We start from the raw sequence: 20,019 nt of genomic DNA on the forward strand, positions 1-20,019 counted from the left end.
AAGTAGAGACTTGAAATCTACTGCGAGATAACATTGAATTCTTCATATTTTTTGCATTTGTCACAACTTATTTAAGATTTATTTTAGAGACAGAGAGCACAAGGTGAGGAGGGACAAAGGAAGAGAGAGAGAATCTCAAGGGGAGAGGGGACTCTCCTCTGAGCAGGGAGCCAGATGTGTGACTCCATTCATGACCCCAAGATCACGACCTGAGCCAAAACCAAGAGTCCGACACTTAACCGACTGAACCACCCAGGGGCCCATTTGTTGGAATCTTAGTGAAGAAACTTTAGGGTACGTCTATAGTAATCTCATGAAGTTAAGAGTTTAGGTAATACTAGTAAAATTTATCATTACTGAACTTCATTTTTAATAATTCAGGTACCAAATATTGGTTGGTGGTTTCTTCCCACTTAATACTGGGCTTTTGATTTGACATGATGTGATTTTTCTCGTGTTTTCCCAAGGAAAGTCTTTATAAGCAGAATTTTTCCAAAATAAATCTTTCAGACCACTTGGTTATGAGCATGTTCAAATTTTTATTACAATCCGGTTGAAATGGAAAAGGCCTCTAGTAGGTCAAGTCAAAGATTCATTGTTGGCGAGGAAATTTTATACAAAAAGACTAGGAAAAAAAGGAAGAAAAGAAGGGTAAAAGGTCAGTATACGCTTGCCTGGCAACAGAGTGGGTGGGTGTCTGGTTTCCTAGAACAAGTTTTAATCCCTTTAAAGTTCATCAGAAATATTGCTTAAGCGTGTTTATCAGAAATGTGAATTTCTTCCCAGAAGGAGATTATGCATTATGTAACACAAGAAGGGCCATGTTTGGGACAACTGTTTTCTTTCTCAGCACAAGTTTAGACCACTGATCACCTCCTTTATCATCACACTCTCCCTAGTGACAGGAAATGAATAGGTCAAAACCTGGGAGTCATCCTTGGTTCATTCTTTCCCCCATATCCTTCATCCCGTCTATCAATAAGCACTGTAAAATTTGTCTTTACAACAATGTCTGCATGTGGCCACCACTGCCTACCTTCCCTCTGCCCGCAGCGCATGCCAGCCCCAGCTCTCACCTGGAAGGCTGTAGTGACTCTTCATAAATAGCCCTTGTGTGCTCACTCTTGCCTCCTTGCACTGAGTGACCAGGGTGATATTTTTAAAGCATAAATCAGAATGTATTATTTTCCTGCAGGTGTTTCCCACTGCAATTAAAATAAGATTCCTTACTCCCCTTTTGTCCTCAAGGTTCCATGTGACCTGGAACTCTCCTTGGTGTCTTTCTCTGTACTTTTGGTCACCCAGGCCTCTTCCCTGCTCTTTGGGCACACCAAACTCATCCCTGCCTCTGGGACTTTCCCTGGGTTATTCCTTCTTCTTCTTAGCAGGACCTCCCCCCAGACTGCACCATGGCTGCCTCTACCAATCACATATCAGGCTTGAGGAGGCCCCCAGCTCATGAGCACTCTTCCCTGTCTGTGACAGGGGAAGCCTATCACCCTGCTTTGGTTCCCTTTTAACACCTTTCACTGCCTGGTACAATTTTTCTTTCTTTGTTTATACGAGTATTGCCTGGCTTCCTCCACCCACAGCCTATGCTTCGTGAAGACCAGGCTTTGTTGGCCTTGTTAACTTCTCAATTCCTAGAACCTAGACTTGTACCTGCATAAAATAGGCTCGTCATAGATGATGGTTGCAAGAATTACTGACAGGATGTCTACTTGATAGATGACTTCCTTTGGTCCCAAAGAGAGAAGACTCACTTCTCCTTTGCAGAAACACAAACACACAGGCTTAGGGTTTGTGTGTACAAGTGAAAGACAGAGGAGGGAAGAGATGGAGGGATAGATGGAGGGGGAACGGGGACAGAGGGGAAGAATACTTTTAGAGAGAGATGAAGGGAGAAAGAAATACAGTGTGTGTGAGAGAAGTTATATTTAGAGTCAGAGAGGAAGAGCAAGACGGAGTGAGACCATGTGAGCAAGGTAGGGAAGGAGGTAAGTGTGAAACTGCCAGCATCAAAACAACCTCTAACTATTAAGCACAACCCTATGTAGGCACTGTGCTCCAAGTTTAAGAAAAACATCATTTTGGGGTGCTGGGTCATGAAGTTGGTTGAGTGTCTGACTCTTGATTTCCATTCAGGTCATGATCTCAGGGTCGTGATCTCAATGCTCTCAAGGTCATGAGACCTTGAGGCTGGCTTAGTGTGGAATCTCCCGAAGATTCTTTCCCCTCCACCTCCCTCCTCCTCTGTTCCTCCCTAGCTGGCATGCTCTTTTTCACACATAAATAAATAAGTAAGTAAGTAAATAAATAAATAAATAAAACCTAAACCCATCATTTTGTGGAATCCTCACAACAATTTTGTGAGGTAGATAATATTATTATCTCCATTTCACAGATGAGGAAACTGAAGCCCAGGAATGATGAATCCCTGGAAAGGGACAAAAATTGGATGTTGGCACTGAGGGGTCTGTCAATCCCGGAGCCAAGCCCTGACCCCACACACAGTGCACAGTCCTGTAGAGAGAGGGGACACATGTCTTCCAAGAGCGAGCCTGTGTTTGTTCCTGTTTCAGGACGGGGTTAGTAACATTCTTGATTGAAATGCTTGGGTACAAATGTCCTTTTAAGCTCACGTGAGGGTGATCGCTGAGTGTATTTGGCAGGATCATTTACGGCCCAGTTATTTGGCTTTCTTTCTGCTCCTCCAGAAAGCAAACAAGACACATGGTAACTCAAGAATCACAGTTGCTCAATTCCAAACTAGGGCTGACAGATCACAAAGGAAACCCAAGAGCGGCTCTGATGTACTGCTGCAAACTCATTTAACTTGTGTTTGTACTCCTCAGTGGCTCAGCCCCTGGGGTCAGTGTTTGAATATCTAAAGTGATGATATCACTAAGTGCAGGACAAATTTTCTGTGTAATTAAATCACCTGGTCTTTGAAAACCAACAGCAGGAGATGCAGGAGAAGAAAGCTGGTGTTAGCTTACATGTGGCTAAACTCATTCCCTGCAGAGAAAATTCTGGGAATTCCAAAGACTTTCTTTAGCAAGATGCACAATTCTCACACATGCAGAAATGTGTTCCTGTGTCTCGGGATCTGCTCCCACCAAAGCCCATTTGTAAGACCACAAGGGCTCCTTGATTCTTAAGAAAAACACCTCTAAGTCTACATACTTTATGTCTGGGGTCAGCAAATTTTTTCGATAAAGGGCTAGACAGTAAATATTTTAGACTTTGTGGGTCACACAGTTTGTTATAAATGCACATCTCTGGCATTGTGGCTTGAAAGCAGCCACAAACACAGAAATGAATGGGTTGTCACTGCGTCCTGATACCACTTTATTTATGAACGCTGAAATTTGTATTGTATATAATTTTCTCGTGTCATGAAATAGTCTTCCTTTTCCCCCAGTGATTTACAAAAGTGTTCAGAGCCCACACATCTTACAAACACAGGCAGCAAGGAAGGTCTGGCCCAAGTTTGCTGACCCCTACTCTATCTATGTCTTGCAATGACCATTTCAAAAGGGACATCGCCGAATCTCTATTGCTGGTTTTCCCTAGCCATATCAAGGTAAAAAGCAATGTGGAAAGCAGTGTTTCCCCAGGTGTGGGTGAAAGGCAAAAGCAGGGGCACCTGGGTGGCTCAGTGGTTAAGCATCTGCCTTTGGCTCAGGGCGTGATCCCGGGTCCTGGGATAGAGTCCCACATCGGGCTCCCCGCAGGGAGCCTGCTTTTATCTCTGTCTAGGTCTCTTCCTCTCTCTGTGTCTCTCATGAATAAATAAAATCTTTAGAAAAAAAAAAAAAGGTTAAAGCAGGCAACATTTGGCATTTTAGGTAGTGAGCCCCAAAGTAAGATTCTTTCAACCTTCCCATTTACTGCAAGAAGATAGTTCCTGGGCATCTTTAATGTCTCAACACTTGCTAACCAATCTCTCCAAGGTTGTAAGAGAGAAGGCTGTGAGAAGTCCAGCTCCTCCGTGTGGCCTTTCAGACTCAACCCTGGGGAAGGACAGGGCTACTGGCAGGCCTGTGGAGGGTGGGAGGAGCTGCCCTCCTGACACCAGACTCGGTGCAGGCAACGCCTGTAGTTTACTTGAAGGGGTTGTGGTCAAGAACTCAGGCCCCTGCCCTGGGCAGGCCACACGCAGATGCATATCTGCATTCCTATCCCAGACACCTCCATTTGGAGGCCTCCAGGGAAGGAGGAGGTCTCTTTCCACTCCTCCCTCCTTCCCTTCCTCTTCCTCCTCCCCCTGCCTACAGGTCCATAAGGATGCAGGAGCCTTGAGATGATCTCTGCTTCTAGTCTGCATCTTCTGGACCAGTTGGTATAGTACTCTCTACTGGGTACAAACACAATATGGCGGGGTGGGGAGTTGGGACCTCTTTTTCCTCTGGCTTGCACCTCTGCAGTTTGTCAATAAAGACTCGATTTGTACTTTCAGTTTGTCCCGTGATCCTCATCAACCACCTCCACAGCTGACTGTTTAACAGGATGCTGGCAACTGGGCTACACACTCGGCTGGACTCAGAATCAAAATCATTTTGTTCTTACATCCTTTACCCTAACACGTTCCCCTCTGTTACAGCAAATGGCACAGGGTTTCTTTCTGGTATTTAATTCCCTCTTAAGTGAACTTATTTAAGAACCAAGAGAAAACGAGTGGCTTGCTGGTAAAGATTGAGAATGGATATGGCATGAGGGAGCCAGTGGGTAGAGTGAAGCAGTGACTGAGATTGGGCAAAGGGGCAGAACTCAATGCTTCTGGGGAATTCTTTGGCCTTCCAAAGTACTGGTGACCAAAGCGCCTGTCCTGCTTCATGTTGAATAAGCATGCGTCTGCTGACCGGGGGCAGGAACACACTTACATCCCGTATTGCTTCATAGAGCGCTTTGAAAGTTGGCTGCTTATCGTCATGGTAGACGCCTCGGTTTCCGTGCAGGACAGACACACCTTCCCGCTCAGCCTCTTTGCAGTTGCTTCCGTACATGCAGTGATCGGGACGGTAGTTCCACTGGCAGGGGAACACATAGAGATATTCTGGCGGTGACAAGAGAGAGACATGTCCACAGTCAGTGCCTGCTCTCCTCTGCGTGCCTGGTGGTTAAACCAATGTTTCTATAACCTGCACACCACACGCGAGTGTGATGGGAACTCACGGCCCAGGCTTTACCACATTTTGTCCATATTTTGAGATCAGGAATTGAAGGGGCACATCCGAGGGATGTGGTAGGTTTCACCCAAAGAAGGAAGACAACGGGTCAGGGATAAGAAGGCAACAAAGGTCAGCAGACAGCCTGGGTCCAAATCCAGCTCCCTCATTCAAAGACAGTGCAGCTTAGGTCCAGTAATTCAGCCTCCCTGTACTTCGCTTTCCTCATCTGTAAAATGGGTAGGACAGGAACTCCCTCCTAGCGTGATGATTATGTTTATAAAGCACATGTGACACGCTCAGCCAAATGTCAAGCACACAGTGGTGGTCAACAGTGTAGGCACATACAATCCACTCTTTGGAAAGGTTTATATGAAACAGACCTGGAAAATTGGAATCAAGGTAGAAGCAGAGCTTCCTCCTTGTATTAAAAAACCAACCAACCGACAAAATCAAAATGAAGGAAAAAACAAAAAATGACAACAGTAAAGGGGAGAACCTCCCCCAAAAGATCAAAGAAAAAAAAAGTTCCTGTGCCAAGGTGACTGTATACATTGTGGGTGAGCACGTGCACATTCATGTACTTGTATGTGTGGCGTTAATCTGGTGTTTTTTTGCCACCCCCCTGGAGCCATTTGGCAATGTTTAGAGGGAGATCACGGTTGCTATACATGGAGGAGACCACCACTGGTCATAGTGGGTGAGACAAGAGATACTCTAAACATTCCACAATGAACAGGACAATCCCCATAAGAGTAGTAGTGCCGAGGTTGAGAAACTTGGCTCTAATCCTGTTGGACTCAGAAAATTTCCTCTTGGTGGCTAGGATTATAAAATTAGCAATAAATTCATGACCCTTGTGAGCTTCCTGGCTCTTCAGCTTGGTGTGTTTAAAAGCCAGGGCAAGAGCAGTATGGATCAAAGCTCTTGGCAAGTGTGTCATTGTTCATGGGAAAGGCCAAATCAATTACTGCTGTCAGAAAAGCAATATAACGATGTGCTCATTGGTTGGGCTGATGGCCAACCCTTCTCATGAAAAGGACCACTGCTAAGAGACTACTTCCAGAGAGCTTCGAGATGGAAACCAAACAATGAAGGGTTCATCACACATATATAATATATATATGTAATATATATAATATACATAATAATAAATAATATATATAATAATTCTATCACTCAGTCTTTATGGGCCATGGTGACACCGAGTCACCCCCCAATTCCTAGTCACAAACACCTTGTGAGATTTTCCTTTTCTTGGGAGAACCCCTCTCAACCATGATGCTGCCCTCACTTGCATTCACTTCCACACTTGCCCACATATAATCCATAGCTGGGAGAGAGTAGTGCTCATCCTGAAGTCACATTATCTAGATTTAAACTCCTCTTCTAGTTGTGTGACTTTTCTGCACTATATAGGCATGAGGACTCTGTGAGTGAAAATATCTAAAAGTGCTTGTGTGCTTTTAAACTGTGTCTGACCTCAGACAAATTGTGGCCTTTTGAAACCCAGTGAATCACATTGCTCATTTATGATATCTGTCTGGGTATTTGCAATTGTAATCCCTGCTTAAGCACCTGCTAATGTTCCCTGCTGAGTGAATTGCCCTAGAATCCATCTCTGTTTTTGTAACTACACTGATTGAATCAACAAATATTTACTGAGTGCCTGCTATGTACACAGTGGACAGAGGAAAGTCTGCTTCCTGCCTTTGTGGCATTTGAGATCAGTGATGGAGGGGGAGTGGTTTTGCCTCTTCCCAGGTGGTCTAGCACCCCATTACAAAGGAAACCTTTCCTTTTCTTTGCAGCCTCCATGCCCAGTGAGGGTACTCTAAGACAGAAGGTGAGATAGAAAGGCTTTGAAATCAGACGAATGTATTTTCAAAGTTGGTTTCTACTGCCTCATTGCTGTATACGCTTGGTGGGTTATCTGGACCTTAATTTAGAAGCAGTAAAAGGAAGCTACATCATCTGGGGTTGAACTCCAGGTTTATTATGCTAATAGTGAAATGGCTAAGGGAGCAAGCTCTGGAGTCAACTCACCAGGTTTGTATACAGGACTGTCACTACTTGCATGAACTCAGCCAAACTGCATAATTTTTCTGAGCCTGAGTTTCACCATCTGTAAGGGGCAGAGGGCTGTAAATATCTTGTCCAGTAGGATTCTGGGGAGTATTAAGTGAGCTTATAAATACAACTATTTGTAACAGTACATGACATATGGAAAGCATATGATAACTGTAAGTTGTAATAATTACCAGTTATTGTTATAAGAACTATTGCATTAAGTCACTGGAAGAATAAAACAAAGTAAAGGTAAATATGAGCCTAGCATAGTTCTTGACACCTAGTACATTGGTAATAAATGTTTTATCACAGTTGTTTCTAGATATGCAGGTGGCCAGTTATTCTTAACCTTTTATGGATCACAGATCTTTCTCAGAATCTAATGAAAGCTTTAGACCTTATCATTGAAAAGGTACAACTGGGTATATCTAAGAACATTTGCTCATAAGTTTCAGGGTTTATCGATTTCCTGAAGACCAGCTAAAACCCAGCTGTTGAATCTCAAATATGAAACTGGATTCCAGATGGAATTCAATTCACATCTTTACAATCCCCTTCAGAATTTTTCAGAGGAAGAAACGCAAAATACATTGAGCATGTAATTGCAAGAAGTATTCATTCACACAATGCAAGACATTGGTGTCACTGGATGATAAGGCTTGGCTGCTGCCCTTGGGGAATTCATACTCTTGTAAGGGAGACAGTATACAGTATAGTCAAGATGAACATGTTTTTTTTTGTTTTTTTTTTTAAATCAGGGTTCATAGAAAGGAGGACATTTCAGTAAAGTTTCATTTAAACTCAGACTTACAGACTAAGGATGGGATTTTGACAGTCAAAAATGGAGGCCTGGAAGAGGATTCAAGGAGGAGAGAATGGCCGGATCATGGTGAAGAGTTTGGAAATCAGAGTGTGCTTTACAAAAGATAAGCTATTCAGTTTTGCTGGGATAAATTCAGTCTCTTCAAAGGGTTAAGAAAATGGTAGCAAAGTTGTCATATAAATAGATTGCTTTGATCTAAAATATTCAAGAAAGATAAATCTATGTTGGATTGCAAGTTATTAACTTGGATTCTAGCTTGGAAGGGGAAAAAAAGAAGGAAAAAAATTTCCTTTGGAAAGAGAGAGAGTAGTTAAAAAAAATTGGGGGTAGAGTTGAACTGGGTCAGGAAGAGGGGCAGCTCCTGGATTCTGAGGGATGGGCACTAATTAATGTCAGCTTTTCAGCACTGCTGCCGATGCTGCACCCTTGGCTACTTTCTGCTCCTGGATCCCCCCACACTCAGGTTCTGAGGATATGGTCTGACTGGGTGAGTGGGAGTTAGGAGCCCACGGGGCTCTAGGACTGCATGCAAAAGCAGGTGGGGGGGGGGCTAATGGGGGGGAGGAGAGAAAAATTCCCCTGAGAAAACTGGAACCCTGTTACCCAAAGAAAGGGAAATCAAGAGTGGGCAGTTAAAAATAACAGTTGTGGGATCCCTGGGTGGCACAGCGGTTTGGCGCCTGCCTTTGGCCCAGGGCGCGATCTTGGAGACCCGAGATCGAGTCCCACGTCGGGCTCCCGGTATATGGAGCCTGCTTCTTCCTCTGCCTCTCTCTCTGTGACTATCATAAATAAATAAAAATAAATAAATAAATAAATAAAAATAACAGTTGTGTCTTTTTATTCACAGATAAATTCTACATGGGTTACATTTTGAAATTTCCATTTGGTTAATCAGGGGAAGGAGAAGAGGGGTCACACTAGCATCATGGGGCGGACTAAAGAGGGGACATCTATGGAGGTCCGCTGATGAACATGCAGAGTGGACTAATGATGGCTATTTTGGCACCTGATCAATAACCATTCTGAAATGGATCTATTTTAAGCAAGATTATCAGGGCTGTCAAAATCTGATGGTGAAAAATGACAGCATGGGGAAATGTTCAGGGTACTTTCCACTGCTCAGGAAATAATACGGTGAGTGGTTTTAAAATTCCAAATCCCCAGGCCTCCAACTACTGCAATTTATTTTAAAATATTTTTTCAGCTAACCCCTCTTCAAATCCTGAGTCTTTGCTATTTTCCTCTCCATTTTACATAGATAAAGAAGCTCATTAACTGATTATCTCAGGCTCTGGAATCCCTTAGCGATTGCTTCAGGAGTCTACATTTATTTCCAGAGTCTCCTAACTATTTCCAAAGTACCATGTGGATTGATTGCTCCTTACGTTTCGGATTATTTCATACTCTCGGGTTCTCTAAGATCATGGAGCAGCTCATGCCTGATTGTTTTCACTTCCTGGTGAGACAGGCTTGCTACTCACTTGATACACTACCAACAGAATGGAGGCTGTTGGATGCATCATTAATTTTTGTTTGTTAGTTCTCTTTCTCTAATGTGTCATTCTGGACCTGAGGCTTCCCAGCAACCTCTTCTTCCTTCTTCCGGAATGCACCTTGTCCCACAAAAGGGCAATTACTTTTTCCAGGAAGACTGCCCTGATAACACAATCTAAGGAAGCAATTCTCTCCCTCCAGCCTTGATAATCTCTCACGATGCCTCATTTATTCCTTTTTTTTTTAAAAGAGATTTTATTTATTTGAGAAATAAAGAGACAGCGTGTGAGAACGAGTGAGCACAAGCAGTGGGGGGAAGGGAAGAGGGAGTGGGAGAAGCAGGCTTCTTGCTGAGTGGGGAGCCCAAGGTGGGGCTCCATTCCCAGAAGCTGAGATCATGACCTGAGCCAAAGGCAGACACTTAACTGACTGAGCCCCCAGGTGCCCCCATTTATTCCCTTTATAGCATTTATTATAACCCATGATTTGTAACAACTAGTTGCTGTTATTTGGAAGGTGGGTTTCATGGAAATAGGCACTTGTCCGTTCTGTCCGCTGCATGTGCCCCCACTGTGGCTGGCACACAGTAGGCAGTCAAACAGTATCTGCTGAATGAATGAGTAAATGGAACTTACACATTCCTCTACCACATGTGTCCTCCTTGCTCTTGCTTTCTCCCTCTCCTTCCTCTCCTCGCCTTCCCTGGTGTGGACCTTCTCTTCCATTCACTTCCCTCTGTCACTCTATCCTCTCAAATCCATGCATTCAACCAACCAACACTTCTGAAGACCAACTCTGTTCTAGGTACTAAGCCTTGCACACTAGAGACAAAAAGTAGATACAACCCCTTCCCACAAATATCCCACAAATAGTCTTCACTCTTGACTTTGCTATCAGAGCTCATGAAACTCCCAGGCTCCCTGAACAAGAAGATGTTACCAGTTTCTGGGAACAATCCTAACACTAGGTAGCTGGGCCTGTGAAGCCCACAACACACTCACCGCTGCCAGATGCTGGGAGCTTTGGGTAGGGTGAAGATCCAGTGTGGTTACACACTCAGAATATAGGGCTCTAGTGACCCCGGCAGGATGAGAATGAGGCCCTAAGGGGGCCACCAAAGAGGCTGTCCTATGTGACTGTGTGTCCTGCTCCCTGTGGCCCCACCAAACCCCTCACAACTCCCTGCCATCACACTCTTTGTATAACCCATGACAATCTATGTGTATTCCATGAGCGTTTTAGCTCTTCTCTCTCTCTGTAAGCAGAATCCTACTGTTGCTATCTGGCTGGACACCCTGCCTGGTTACCCATACTTGGCTGGTCTCATTTCCTTCCCTGCCCAAAGCCCACCTTTTTGGAAATTGTTCCTGAAGAAGGAAGAGACATAGGTGTTCCTGTCTGAGAGAGGAAGATGCTGCATGGCCTTGCTCTTCTGGCTCCTGACGACCAGATCATAGGTAGTCTTCCCATCCAAAGAGAACTAATTTATAGCTGGGTTTGGAATCACTTCATAAACAGGGCCAAGCAAATCTCTCTATCTCTTCAAGAATGTGAATTAGGAAGCAAAGGGGGCTGTTACTTAACATGCATTGTCATTGGCTGTGGGCTTGTAAGGTTGTGTTGGCTCAGGGCTGGGCCTCATGTAAACAGAATGCTGAGAGACAGAATGGAATCAGGTAGGCGTGGAGAGAAGCAAGGATGGCAGGGGCCATGGAGCTTCTGAGGGATGGAGAAATCAGCTCTGGTCCTTAGCAGTTTCCCAGAGCAAGTTCCCAAGAGGTCTAGCACGATGTGACCCATGTGTTCCCAGGGCCACCCCCTGGTCCCTTAGCTGGCCTGAGTTTTGTTCCCTGGAACATAAACATATTAATCCAAGCACATCTTCCTGTGTAGGGTGCTTTTCTGGCTCTGGTCAAATCAACCCTTTCTACAGAACTCTGCTCTCTACTCAAACTCATATGTAGAATTGTGAGCTCAGTTCTCCACCCCTTGAAGAAGCTACCTTGGCTCACCTGCCAGGAAATGTCCTGTGGGCTGAGCAACCTGCATGTCCCTCCTGAGCTCCAGCTCTCTCCTCTTGTCTAGTACCTAGTCCTGCAATTACACACCCACAGAAATGGACTATCTAATTATGGCAAGAGTTGTAAAATATTTTTAAACTAATGACTTCTTTGAAAAATATTTTATTTATTTGAGAGAGAGTGAGAAAAAGAGAGAGAGAGAGGAATTGTAGGAGAAGCATATGGAGAGGGAGAGGCCAACTCCCCACTGAGCAGAAAGCATAATAAGGGGCTCAATCTCAGGACCTTGAAACCATGACCTGAGCAGAAAGCAGATGCTTAACCAACTGAGCCACTCAGGTGCCCTTAAACTAATGACTTTTAAACACATTTTCAAAAGTGGTGTTATTAACTACATGAGGCTACCATGTAGTAGCCATGTAGCCTCTGTAATACCATTCCAGACATGTGCTCAGGTTTTTTGTTTATTGCTTCTTCGTCCATGGTAACCGAAAGGACCATAACAACAAGCGTATTTAGTCCCATGTCAGGGCCAATCTCCTCCTCCTCCACTCCCTCTCTCCTTTCTAGGGATAAAGGTGAACAATCTTTTTTCAAAATAGTTTTCTGGCTTATAGAAAATGATCACAATATAAACAAAGAAAAAGCTTATCATGTGGAGGATATTGAATAGGTTTCAGTTCAAGGATCTTGTGTTTAATAAAGTATCTGGAGAAAGTATGAAAAAGGGCAATCAGATGTAGGTCACACAAAGAACAATGAAGGAGTAACCTAAGAACTTGCCAGTCGAAAGCTAGAAAACTTGGTTATTGGGACTGCTCAGAACCAGGGTTTATAACAACTTCAAAACTCTTGGATAATATTTGAAGACTCAATGGATTTAAGATGGGGAGTACAGAAGCCATCAAACTCAGCTGGTTTTCAGCTCCAATTAAATACAAGGGCTCCTGTCTAATTGCAAAGCTGCTTACAACTGCCTTCAAGTATTCTTTACTCACTGATCACGTCCTCAAATAATCTGCAACAGGCTAAGAGGATTTCTGGGGAGGAAACTGCGAATCTTTAGAATTCCTATTTGGGAATATGTCCAGATGGGCTTATACAAGATAGCTTTAGCCACATAAGAGAGGAAAAGGCAATATTTAAAGGACAAATAATTCAGTACAGAGTTACGTCTTGGGATGTGCACCAGCTCTCTAGGATTCTCTCTCTCTTAAAATTTCCCCTCTCCCCAAAACCCAGAGGGTGGAAGTCAGAGAGGCCTGCATTTGTACCCTGCCCTGTCACTCATTAGCAGTGCTGCAAATTACCAAACTCTCTTTTCCTTGGTACCTTTGTCTATAAAAATTATAGGGGATTATATTCTCAGGGTGGTTGCAAGGATTAAAGAAGATAATGCTTAGAACAGCACCTGGCACTTAGTAAATAATAAATGTCAGCCATTCTTTCTTCACCTTATGCTCCTGGCCTAGCTGACCCGTGCTGGAACCATCTGGTTTCACCCCCTGGGAATTTGGAAAGAGGATAGAGTTAATCTCTCCATGTGGCTGCACCTGGACTATGAAACCTTGGTACTTGGCTTTGAGGCCTGAGGAGCAGAGAATGAGGGGCACAAAGAGAAGAAGAAACAATGTCAGTGGGAGACAACAAGTCTACCCTGGCCTCCTTATCATTTACCCTTTCCTGCTTCAGGTCATGGGCTGAGCCTGCTGGCCTTCCTGCCTCAGTTTCTAGCAGACACCAGTTTGCTAATAAAAAAGTATCCCTTGTGAGGACACCTGGTGGTTCAATGGTTGAGCATCTGCTTTTGGCTCAGGTCACGATCCTGGGGTCCTGGGATCCAGTCCTGCATCGGGCTCCCCACGGGGAGCCTGTATCTCCCTCTGCCTGTGTCTCAGCCTCTCTCTCTGTGTGTCTCATGAATAGATAAGTAAAATCTTAAAAAAGAAAAAAAAAGAAAGAAAAAGTATCCTTTGTGCTTGGGCTAACTCTGGGGGTCTTTCACATGCAGCCAAGAGTCCTAACCAATCCATCTCCACCTAGAAAAAAAGACAAAACCTGCTTAGGAGGAGAAAAGAGGAGGTACAGACCATAACATCCCTATTATTATCAGAGGGAAATGGAATAAAACATGCCCCCAGTGAACAGCCAAGATATTCCCTTCATCTAATGAATTGCAGTTGGGGATTTCCCCCAGAAACTGTTTCAGTCTGCTTTTTTTTTTTTTCTTTTCTAGGACTTGCTCCTTCTAGATCTGAAGACTTATGAGATTAGGTCCTATCTCAGAGTTTTGTTTAAAAAAAAAATCCAATTACTTAGTAGGTGCTTCCAGGGTGACAGGTTATCACAGGCAGAAGTCTTTATAGACTGACTATAAATAGTCTCTATTTTAGGATTTTGTAAAGCAAAGAAATGAGCTGAATAGTCTGGGTAACGAGTGCTTTTTCTCCCCCAAAAAAATCTTTCTTGAGGAGAAAATATGGTTTTGATTTTAACAATACTAAGTAAGAAGAAAGAAAAAGAAAGAGGAAAGAAAAAAATTTTATTTGTTTTAGGTGTCAACAACAAAAAACACAGATCAGAAATTTTCATCTCCTTCCCTCCCCCAACTCCACCAAATCAGTGATACAACCACGTAAGAAAGATTTCTTTTGCCTCAGATGAAAAGAAAAATGAATTGGGGAATCTAGGCCCTTATTCTAGGCTCATTTAACCTTGAACAAGATACTTAGCTGTAGGGATCCCAAGAATCCATTCCTTTCAATCTAGCAATTGTTTAGCCATGGAGGGCCTCATGTCTAGTTTATAATGTTGTCATTCAGTTCTGTGCCCTGCCACTAATTTTGACCACACTTCTTAGAAGAATGGTGTGGCAAAATCTAAAAGATATTCTCCAAAAATGGAGTCCAGTGTTGGAGGTTTCAACATTTGGCCTTTTGTGTCAGCAGCGTGAGGGCCGCCCCCGGGGCAGAAGCCTGGGGGGCAGGGGGTGAATGAAAGAGCGCACTTCATAGGGGAACACCAGACACAATTCAGGCTCAGTTAATGGTAGACCAGACTGGAATGTGCTCTGTGAGACGAGGTGGGTGGACTCCTACACAAATGGCATTCTTGCAAGGGAGCCTACCTGGATTGAAATAAAAAATAATATTTAATAAATCCTGGTCTCCCCACGTGATGGCATTCTTGTACTTCTGGTACAGAGGGTACAACATGTCCTCCCAAGCCAAGCCTGTTGGAATCATGCTGTTCTGGAAAAGAGAAAACCATCAGAGCGGCTGAGGCAAAGCAAATACATCTTGTCGACCAAGAAATGGTGTTGAGGAATTGGTTCTCCTAAACCCCCAGGAATGAAGCGAACAAACAAGGAGTCCTGCTGGCCACAAGACACAGGACAATGCAAAACTAGAGCTGGACTTTAGAGTTTTGGCAGATGGATGATAACACATAGATACTTGATGGACTAGGAACCAGTAGTTGGGGCTATAGTTTCTACTCAGAAAATCATGCCCAAATTGAACCTCTTTTTCATATGCTTAATTCTTGCCTCAGAAATGAAGGAACAAAATACAAATAGCAGAATTAAAGTAAGGGAAAACACCTTTTCCTTGTCTTAACATAATTTGCTTTTGAAATAGAAGCAACACATTCATAGAATAAATATTCAAACAGCATACAAAGATAAAATTAAAAAGTAAAAAATTCTTCCTCCATCCTCCTACCATTTCCACCTCCACTTTTCCCAGAAATATCCACAGTTGACAATTAGGTATTCTCTTAGGTATTCTTCTGGAAATTTCTAAGCCATAAAAGAGATCATCCTTTATGGTACTATGCTTTCTGTTGCATTTTAACTTCCTCTCCTTGATACTTTTTAGAGATCTTATTTACCTTACTTATAGGTCTAATTCTCTCTCTCTCTCTCCTTTTTTTTTTTTAGGTTGATCTAATTCTTAATAGGATGATGCATTTAAAAAAATTTTTTTAGACTAGTTCTCCAATGATGTTCATTTAGATTCTTTCCAGTTCTTTACTAGGATAAAAGATGAGGCCATGAGCAGCCTTGTACAAATATCTCTGTATACTTATATCCCTAGGATAATTCCACAGACTTTTTCATGGTTTTTGAAGCTTTGGGTATAAACATAGTTCAAACATTATAGAATTTAGAAATGCAACATAACATTCCTGAATAACAATACTGCTGAAGCTTTAAATTCCATAACCACCTGGACTTTTCCTGAACAAGTATTTCATAGCTTCCCAAATATTTTCCTCTTCCCTGGCTCCTTCCATCCCACTACAAGCCACTTACTTCCAGAATCAATACACTGACAATCTAGGAAAATCACTGGTGAAATACCTAAAAAAAAATCCCAATTTTTAAACATGAAATATAAAGTATTTCTTTACCTTAAACTGAGCACTTCGTATGCGAGTTAAATTCATCAGCATGACTCCTGAATTAACTCCAGCAGAGCCATAGAAAGGGTGCCGAGCGAAGCGGCTATACCAGCCAATCTTGGGGATTTCATGTTCAGGAGCCATGGCTGCAAGCTGTGTGGCGTTAAATTGCCTCAGAAGCTTCCAGATGTCATCGACAGGTCTCAGAAAGAGAACATCGGTGTCCACGTAAAGAAGAGAATCCACATCCTTTAAAATCACCTTTGGGAGTTTGCGGGGAAGAGGGTGAAAACAAAACAAAAACAAATCAGAAACAAAGGAAGTGGTCTGATACATCAACAGTGCCACCAATTTCATTGGTCAATGTTGAATTCTAGAAAGGGTACCCTTCTTAGTTTCCATTCCTCCTGTCACCTTTGACTTCAGGGATAAATCTTAATCAAGGGGTAGAGACTCAAAGGAAAATAAATCTTAATTCAGAATGGTTTAATTCTAGGATCCTAGACTATATTTGTTAAGGTTTGAACTCTCAAAGGAATGCCAACATTAGCACATGGACGGAGGCCCTCTCTTCTACTTGCATCCTCCAATGAAGCCATCTGTCCTTCTTTCTTAGTTTTTTCTTGGAACAGGTGGGTCTGGCATTAGGTAACATGAATTGGATAGTCTCTAGACCAGTTCATGCCAGGCTTGGAGTAAATATTCTGTCTCTGGACCATTTCTTCTATGTTGATGGGTATGACTACATCTTTTTGAAATAACATTTTCAGCTAAGATTTAGTCTTGGGAATAGACGAAACAAGTCATTGGTCAGCTTTGTTTGTAGATCGGAATTGGCAAACTTTTTCTCTAAAGGGTCAGAGAGTAAATGCAACACTCTGTTGCCACAATACAAGCCTGCCACTGTAGTACAAAAGTGACAACAATGTGAAAAGAATGGGCATGGCTGTGTTTCAATAAAACTGTATTCATGGACACTAAAATTTGCATTTCATGTAATTTTTCAGATGCTACAAAATCTTCTGATTTCTTTTCACCATTTGAAGTGTAAAAACCATTCCTGGTTCATGGGCTATGATTTTTAACCTCTGCTGCAGTTCATTCAAGCCAGCTGCCTAAAGCAATTGAGTTCTCCTTCCCTAACTGCTTAGTTTACCAGAGTTTTGCCTTGGGGTTTGAGACCTCAAAGTCTTAGTGATAGTGTTATCTGCCTTGTCTTGCTATTATTCCCAAAATTTAGTGGTAGCTTAATTAAGGAAGGATTTGAATTTTCCTGGATCCCTGGCCTAACATCATCCTAATACCATAACAACACTTGCAATGGGCTGAATGTCTTTGTCCTTTCAAAATTCATATGTTGAAACCCTAATTCCCAGTGTGATAGTATTTGTAGACGAGGCCTGTGGAAGGCAATTAAGGTTCAATTAGATCATGAGAGTGGGGCTTTCCTGAACAGATTTGTGCCCTTATAAGAAGAGATGCCAGAGAACTTGCTGTCTGTCTCTATCATGTGAGAAAACGATGAGAAGCAGCTATCTCAAGCCTGGAAGAGGTACTTCACCAGAACCTGAAAAAAAACTATCTCTTTTTTTTTTTTTACAATGTAAATACATTTTTTAATGTGAAGAGGCATAAAATTTCCTTTACAACGTGTCATTTATCCATCATGTAATGTCAAATGCACCTGTAATCCCTTAAGGTGAGTATGATTCTTTGGAGGGAGAAGAACCAAATCAAAGACAAGATTCAGGGAAATATATGCATACTAGACTGAATTCTTCAGAGGATAAAGGCCATTATTTTACATATTTTTAAACTCCCTAGTTCCTGACAGGTCCCTCAGAATATAGTTCCCTAGTTAATGAGTAGTAAATCAATTTACTGATTAAATTAGCAACTATGGAGCTGCCTGATAACAGCATAAAATAAATGGGATAATTCCAGAGTAACTGGCTTCTGGGCTTTAATTTTAAGGACTTTACAATTGGAGAAGGACAAACATTATGTGGTCTCATTCATTTGGGGAATATAAAAAATAGCGAAAGGGAATAAAGGGAAAAGGAGAAAAAATGAGTGGGAAGTATCATGCTGGCGCCCTGATCTCTGACTTCCAGCCTGCAGAAGTGTGAGAAAATAAATTTCTATGGTTTAAGCCAAACAATCTATGGTATTTTGTATTTTGTTTTGTATTTTGTTTTGGCAAGCTAAGACAATATTCCATTGGGATCCCCAATATTTAAAATTGATGAACATGCACACTGTTTGATATAGGTGTCAAAAATTCAAAGAGATTTCAGACATAATGCTAATGATTGCTGGATTTTAGCTAATAAGGTTATAGCAAGATTAAGTCACTTTCTAGAATGTGTTTTCAGGGAAAAGAGACTGTGTGGTGTTCCAATAAAAAGCTAATTCAGAATTACAGAATCAGAGAGGAAGAGAAAGCTATTTGAACCCACGTGAAATAGTACAAATTTCTCTTTATGGCTGATTATCTAATAAGGCTTGAATAAAAGCATACAACATTAATGCTCTAATCAATTAAAGGTTATGTAGACATTCACTCAAAAGAACCTTGCTGACTTGATTACCCTAGTTTTTTTTCTTGGCCCTAAGTCATCATTTTATTAAAGCTATCATTACTTTCTTTGACAAAATGTTACTACTCCTCATCAAAACAAAAAGACTCTACTGGAGAAGGTCTAGAAAAAAAAGAACTATGAAGATCTGAAGAATGGAGATATTCCAACATGATGTTAGAGGCCATATGTTTAATTAAGAGAGAAAAAAAGCAAAAAAGTGGTACTGGAAATCTATAAAACCAGAATAAACTTAAATAGGGTAAAATTTTTATTTAACCAATATTCTATTATTTGACACACAAGATTGCTCCCCTTTTTATTATTAGAAATAATACTATAATGGGTATCTTTTGGGGGGAGATTTCTAAGCATGTAATATGGGATTTCTTTTCTTTTTAATGTAGTAAATATTTACATGGTTAAAAATAAAAATATATTAAGGTAATGTGTTGACAATTTATTCTTCCTTGTGATTTTGTCACCGAGTCCCATTCGTTGAGGGAACTGATGATACTGGACTGCTCCATGTTGTGCCAGAAGTTTATTATAATGTAAGAATAAATAGCTAAATAAATACGTACCTTCCTCTCTTTTACTATGCTACAAATGGTAGTGTAGTGTACACAATGTTATCAGCCTGCTTTAAAAAAAAATCATGTAGGAGGACTTTACATATCAGTGCATAAAGATTTTACTTATTTTTGATGCCCGTGTAACATTCCATTGTGTGGCTCTACCATAATTTATCTAACTACATATTGTAGGACATTTAGGTTATTTTCAAGCTTTTGTTATTACAAACAGTGTCACAATGAGAAACCTCCTTATCTTAATTCATTTCGAACACACAGGAGTGTATTAGTAAGGATAAATTCATTAAAGTATAATTCCTTAGTGAAAGAATACATGCATTTGTAAGCTTGATACATATTGCCAAACTACTTCTCTAGAAATGGACCAATTTAGATTTTGGCCAGAAATGTAAGAGGATGCCTCTTGCCCCTTACTTTCACCAGCATAATGTTTGGTCATGTTTTAAGACTTTGGCCTACAAGGAGCACACCTTAAATGGTCTTAGCCTATCGATTTATTTTATTTAATTTATGGAAATGAGAACAAATCTAGTCTTTTACTATTTTTTTGCTCATATGTGTAATATTTACAGTGCTTTTCATTTCTGCCTATAGGTTTTTTAAAAAAGTTTTATTTATTTGAGAGAGCAAGACTGAGAAAGAGAGAGAGGATGCACACGAATGTGGGGGTGCAGGGCAGAGGGAGAGGGAGAAACAGACTTCCCATTGAGCAGGGAGCCTGATGCAGGGCTCAATCCTAGGACCCTGAAATCATGACCTGAGCCAAAGGCAGACGCTTAACTAACTGAGCCACCCAGGTGCCCCAAATTTCTGCATTTCTGTCATTTAAAAAATTGACAGCTCCAGCAAGAATGAATG

At 41.8% G+C, this 20,019-nt stretch overlaps 1 protein-coding gene across 1 annotated transcript in view; it reads right to left on the reverse strand.

Annotated features, from left to right (window-relative positions):
* GXYLT2 (glucoside xylosyltransferase 2) overlaps positions 1–20,019 on the reverse strand; it is a 91,187-nt gene that overhangs the window by 3,374 nt on the left and 67,794 nt on the right. The window contains exons 4-6 of the mRNA XM_072720428.1: positions 15,996–16,247; positions 14,710–14,833; positions 4,887–5,059 (exon numbers count right to left, since the gene is read on the reverse strand). Coding sequence (XP_072576529.1) covers positions 4,887–5,059; positions 14,710–14,833; positions 15,996–16,247 — 549 coding nt within the window. The remainder of the gene's footprint in view (positions 1–4,886; positions 5,060–14,709; positions 14,834–15,995; positions 16,248–20,019) is intronic.

This window comes from Vulpes vulpes, chromosome 9 (assembly GCF_048418805.1).
Source record: "Vulpes vulpes isolate BD-2025 chromosome 9, VulVul3, whole genome shotgun sequence".
Taxonomy (NCBI): domain Eukaryota; kingdom Metazoa; phylum Chordata; class Mammalia; order Carnivora; family Canidae; genus Vulpes; species Vulpes vulpes.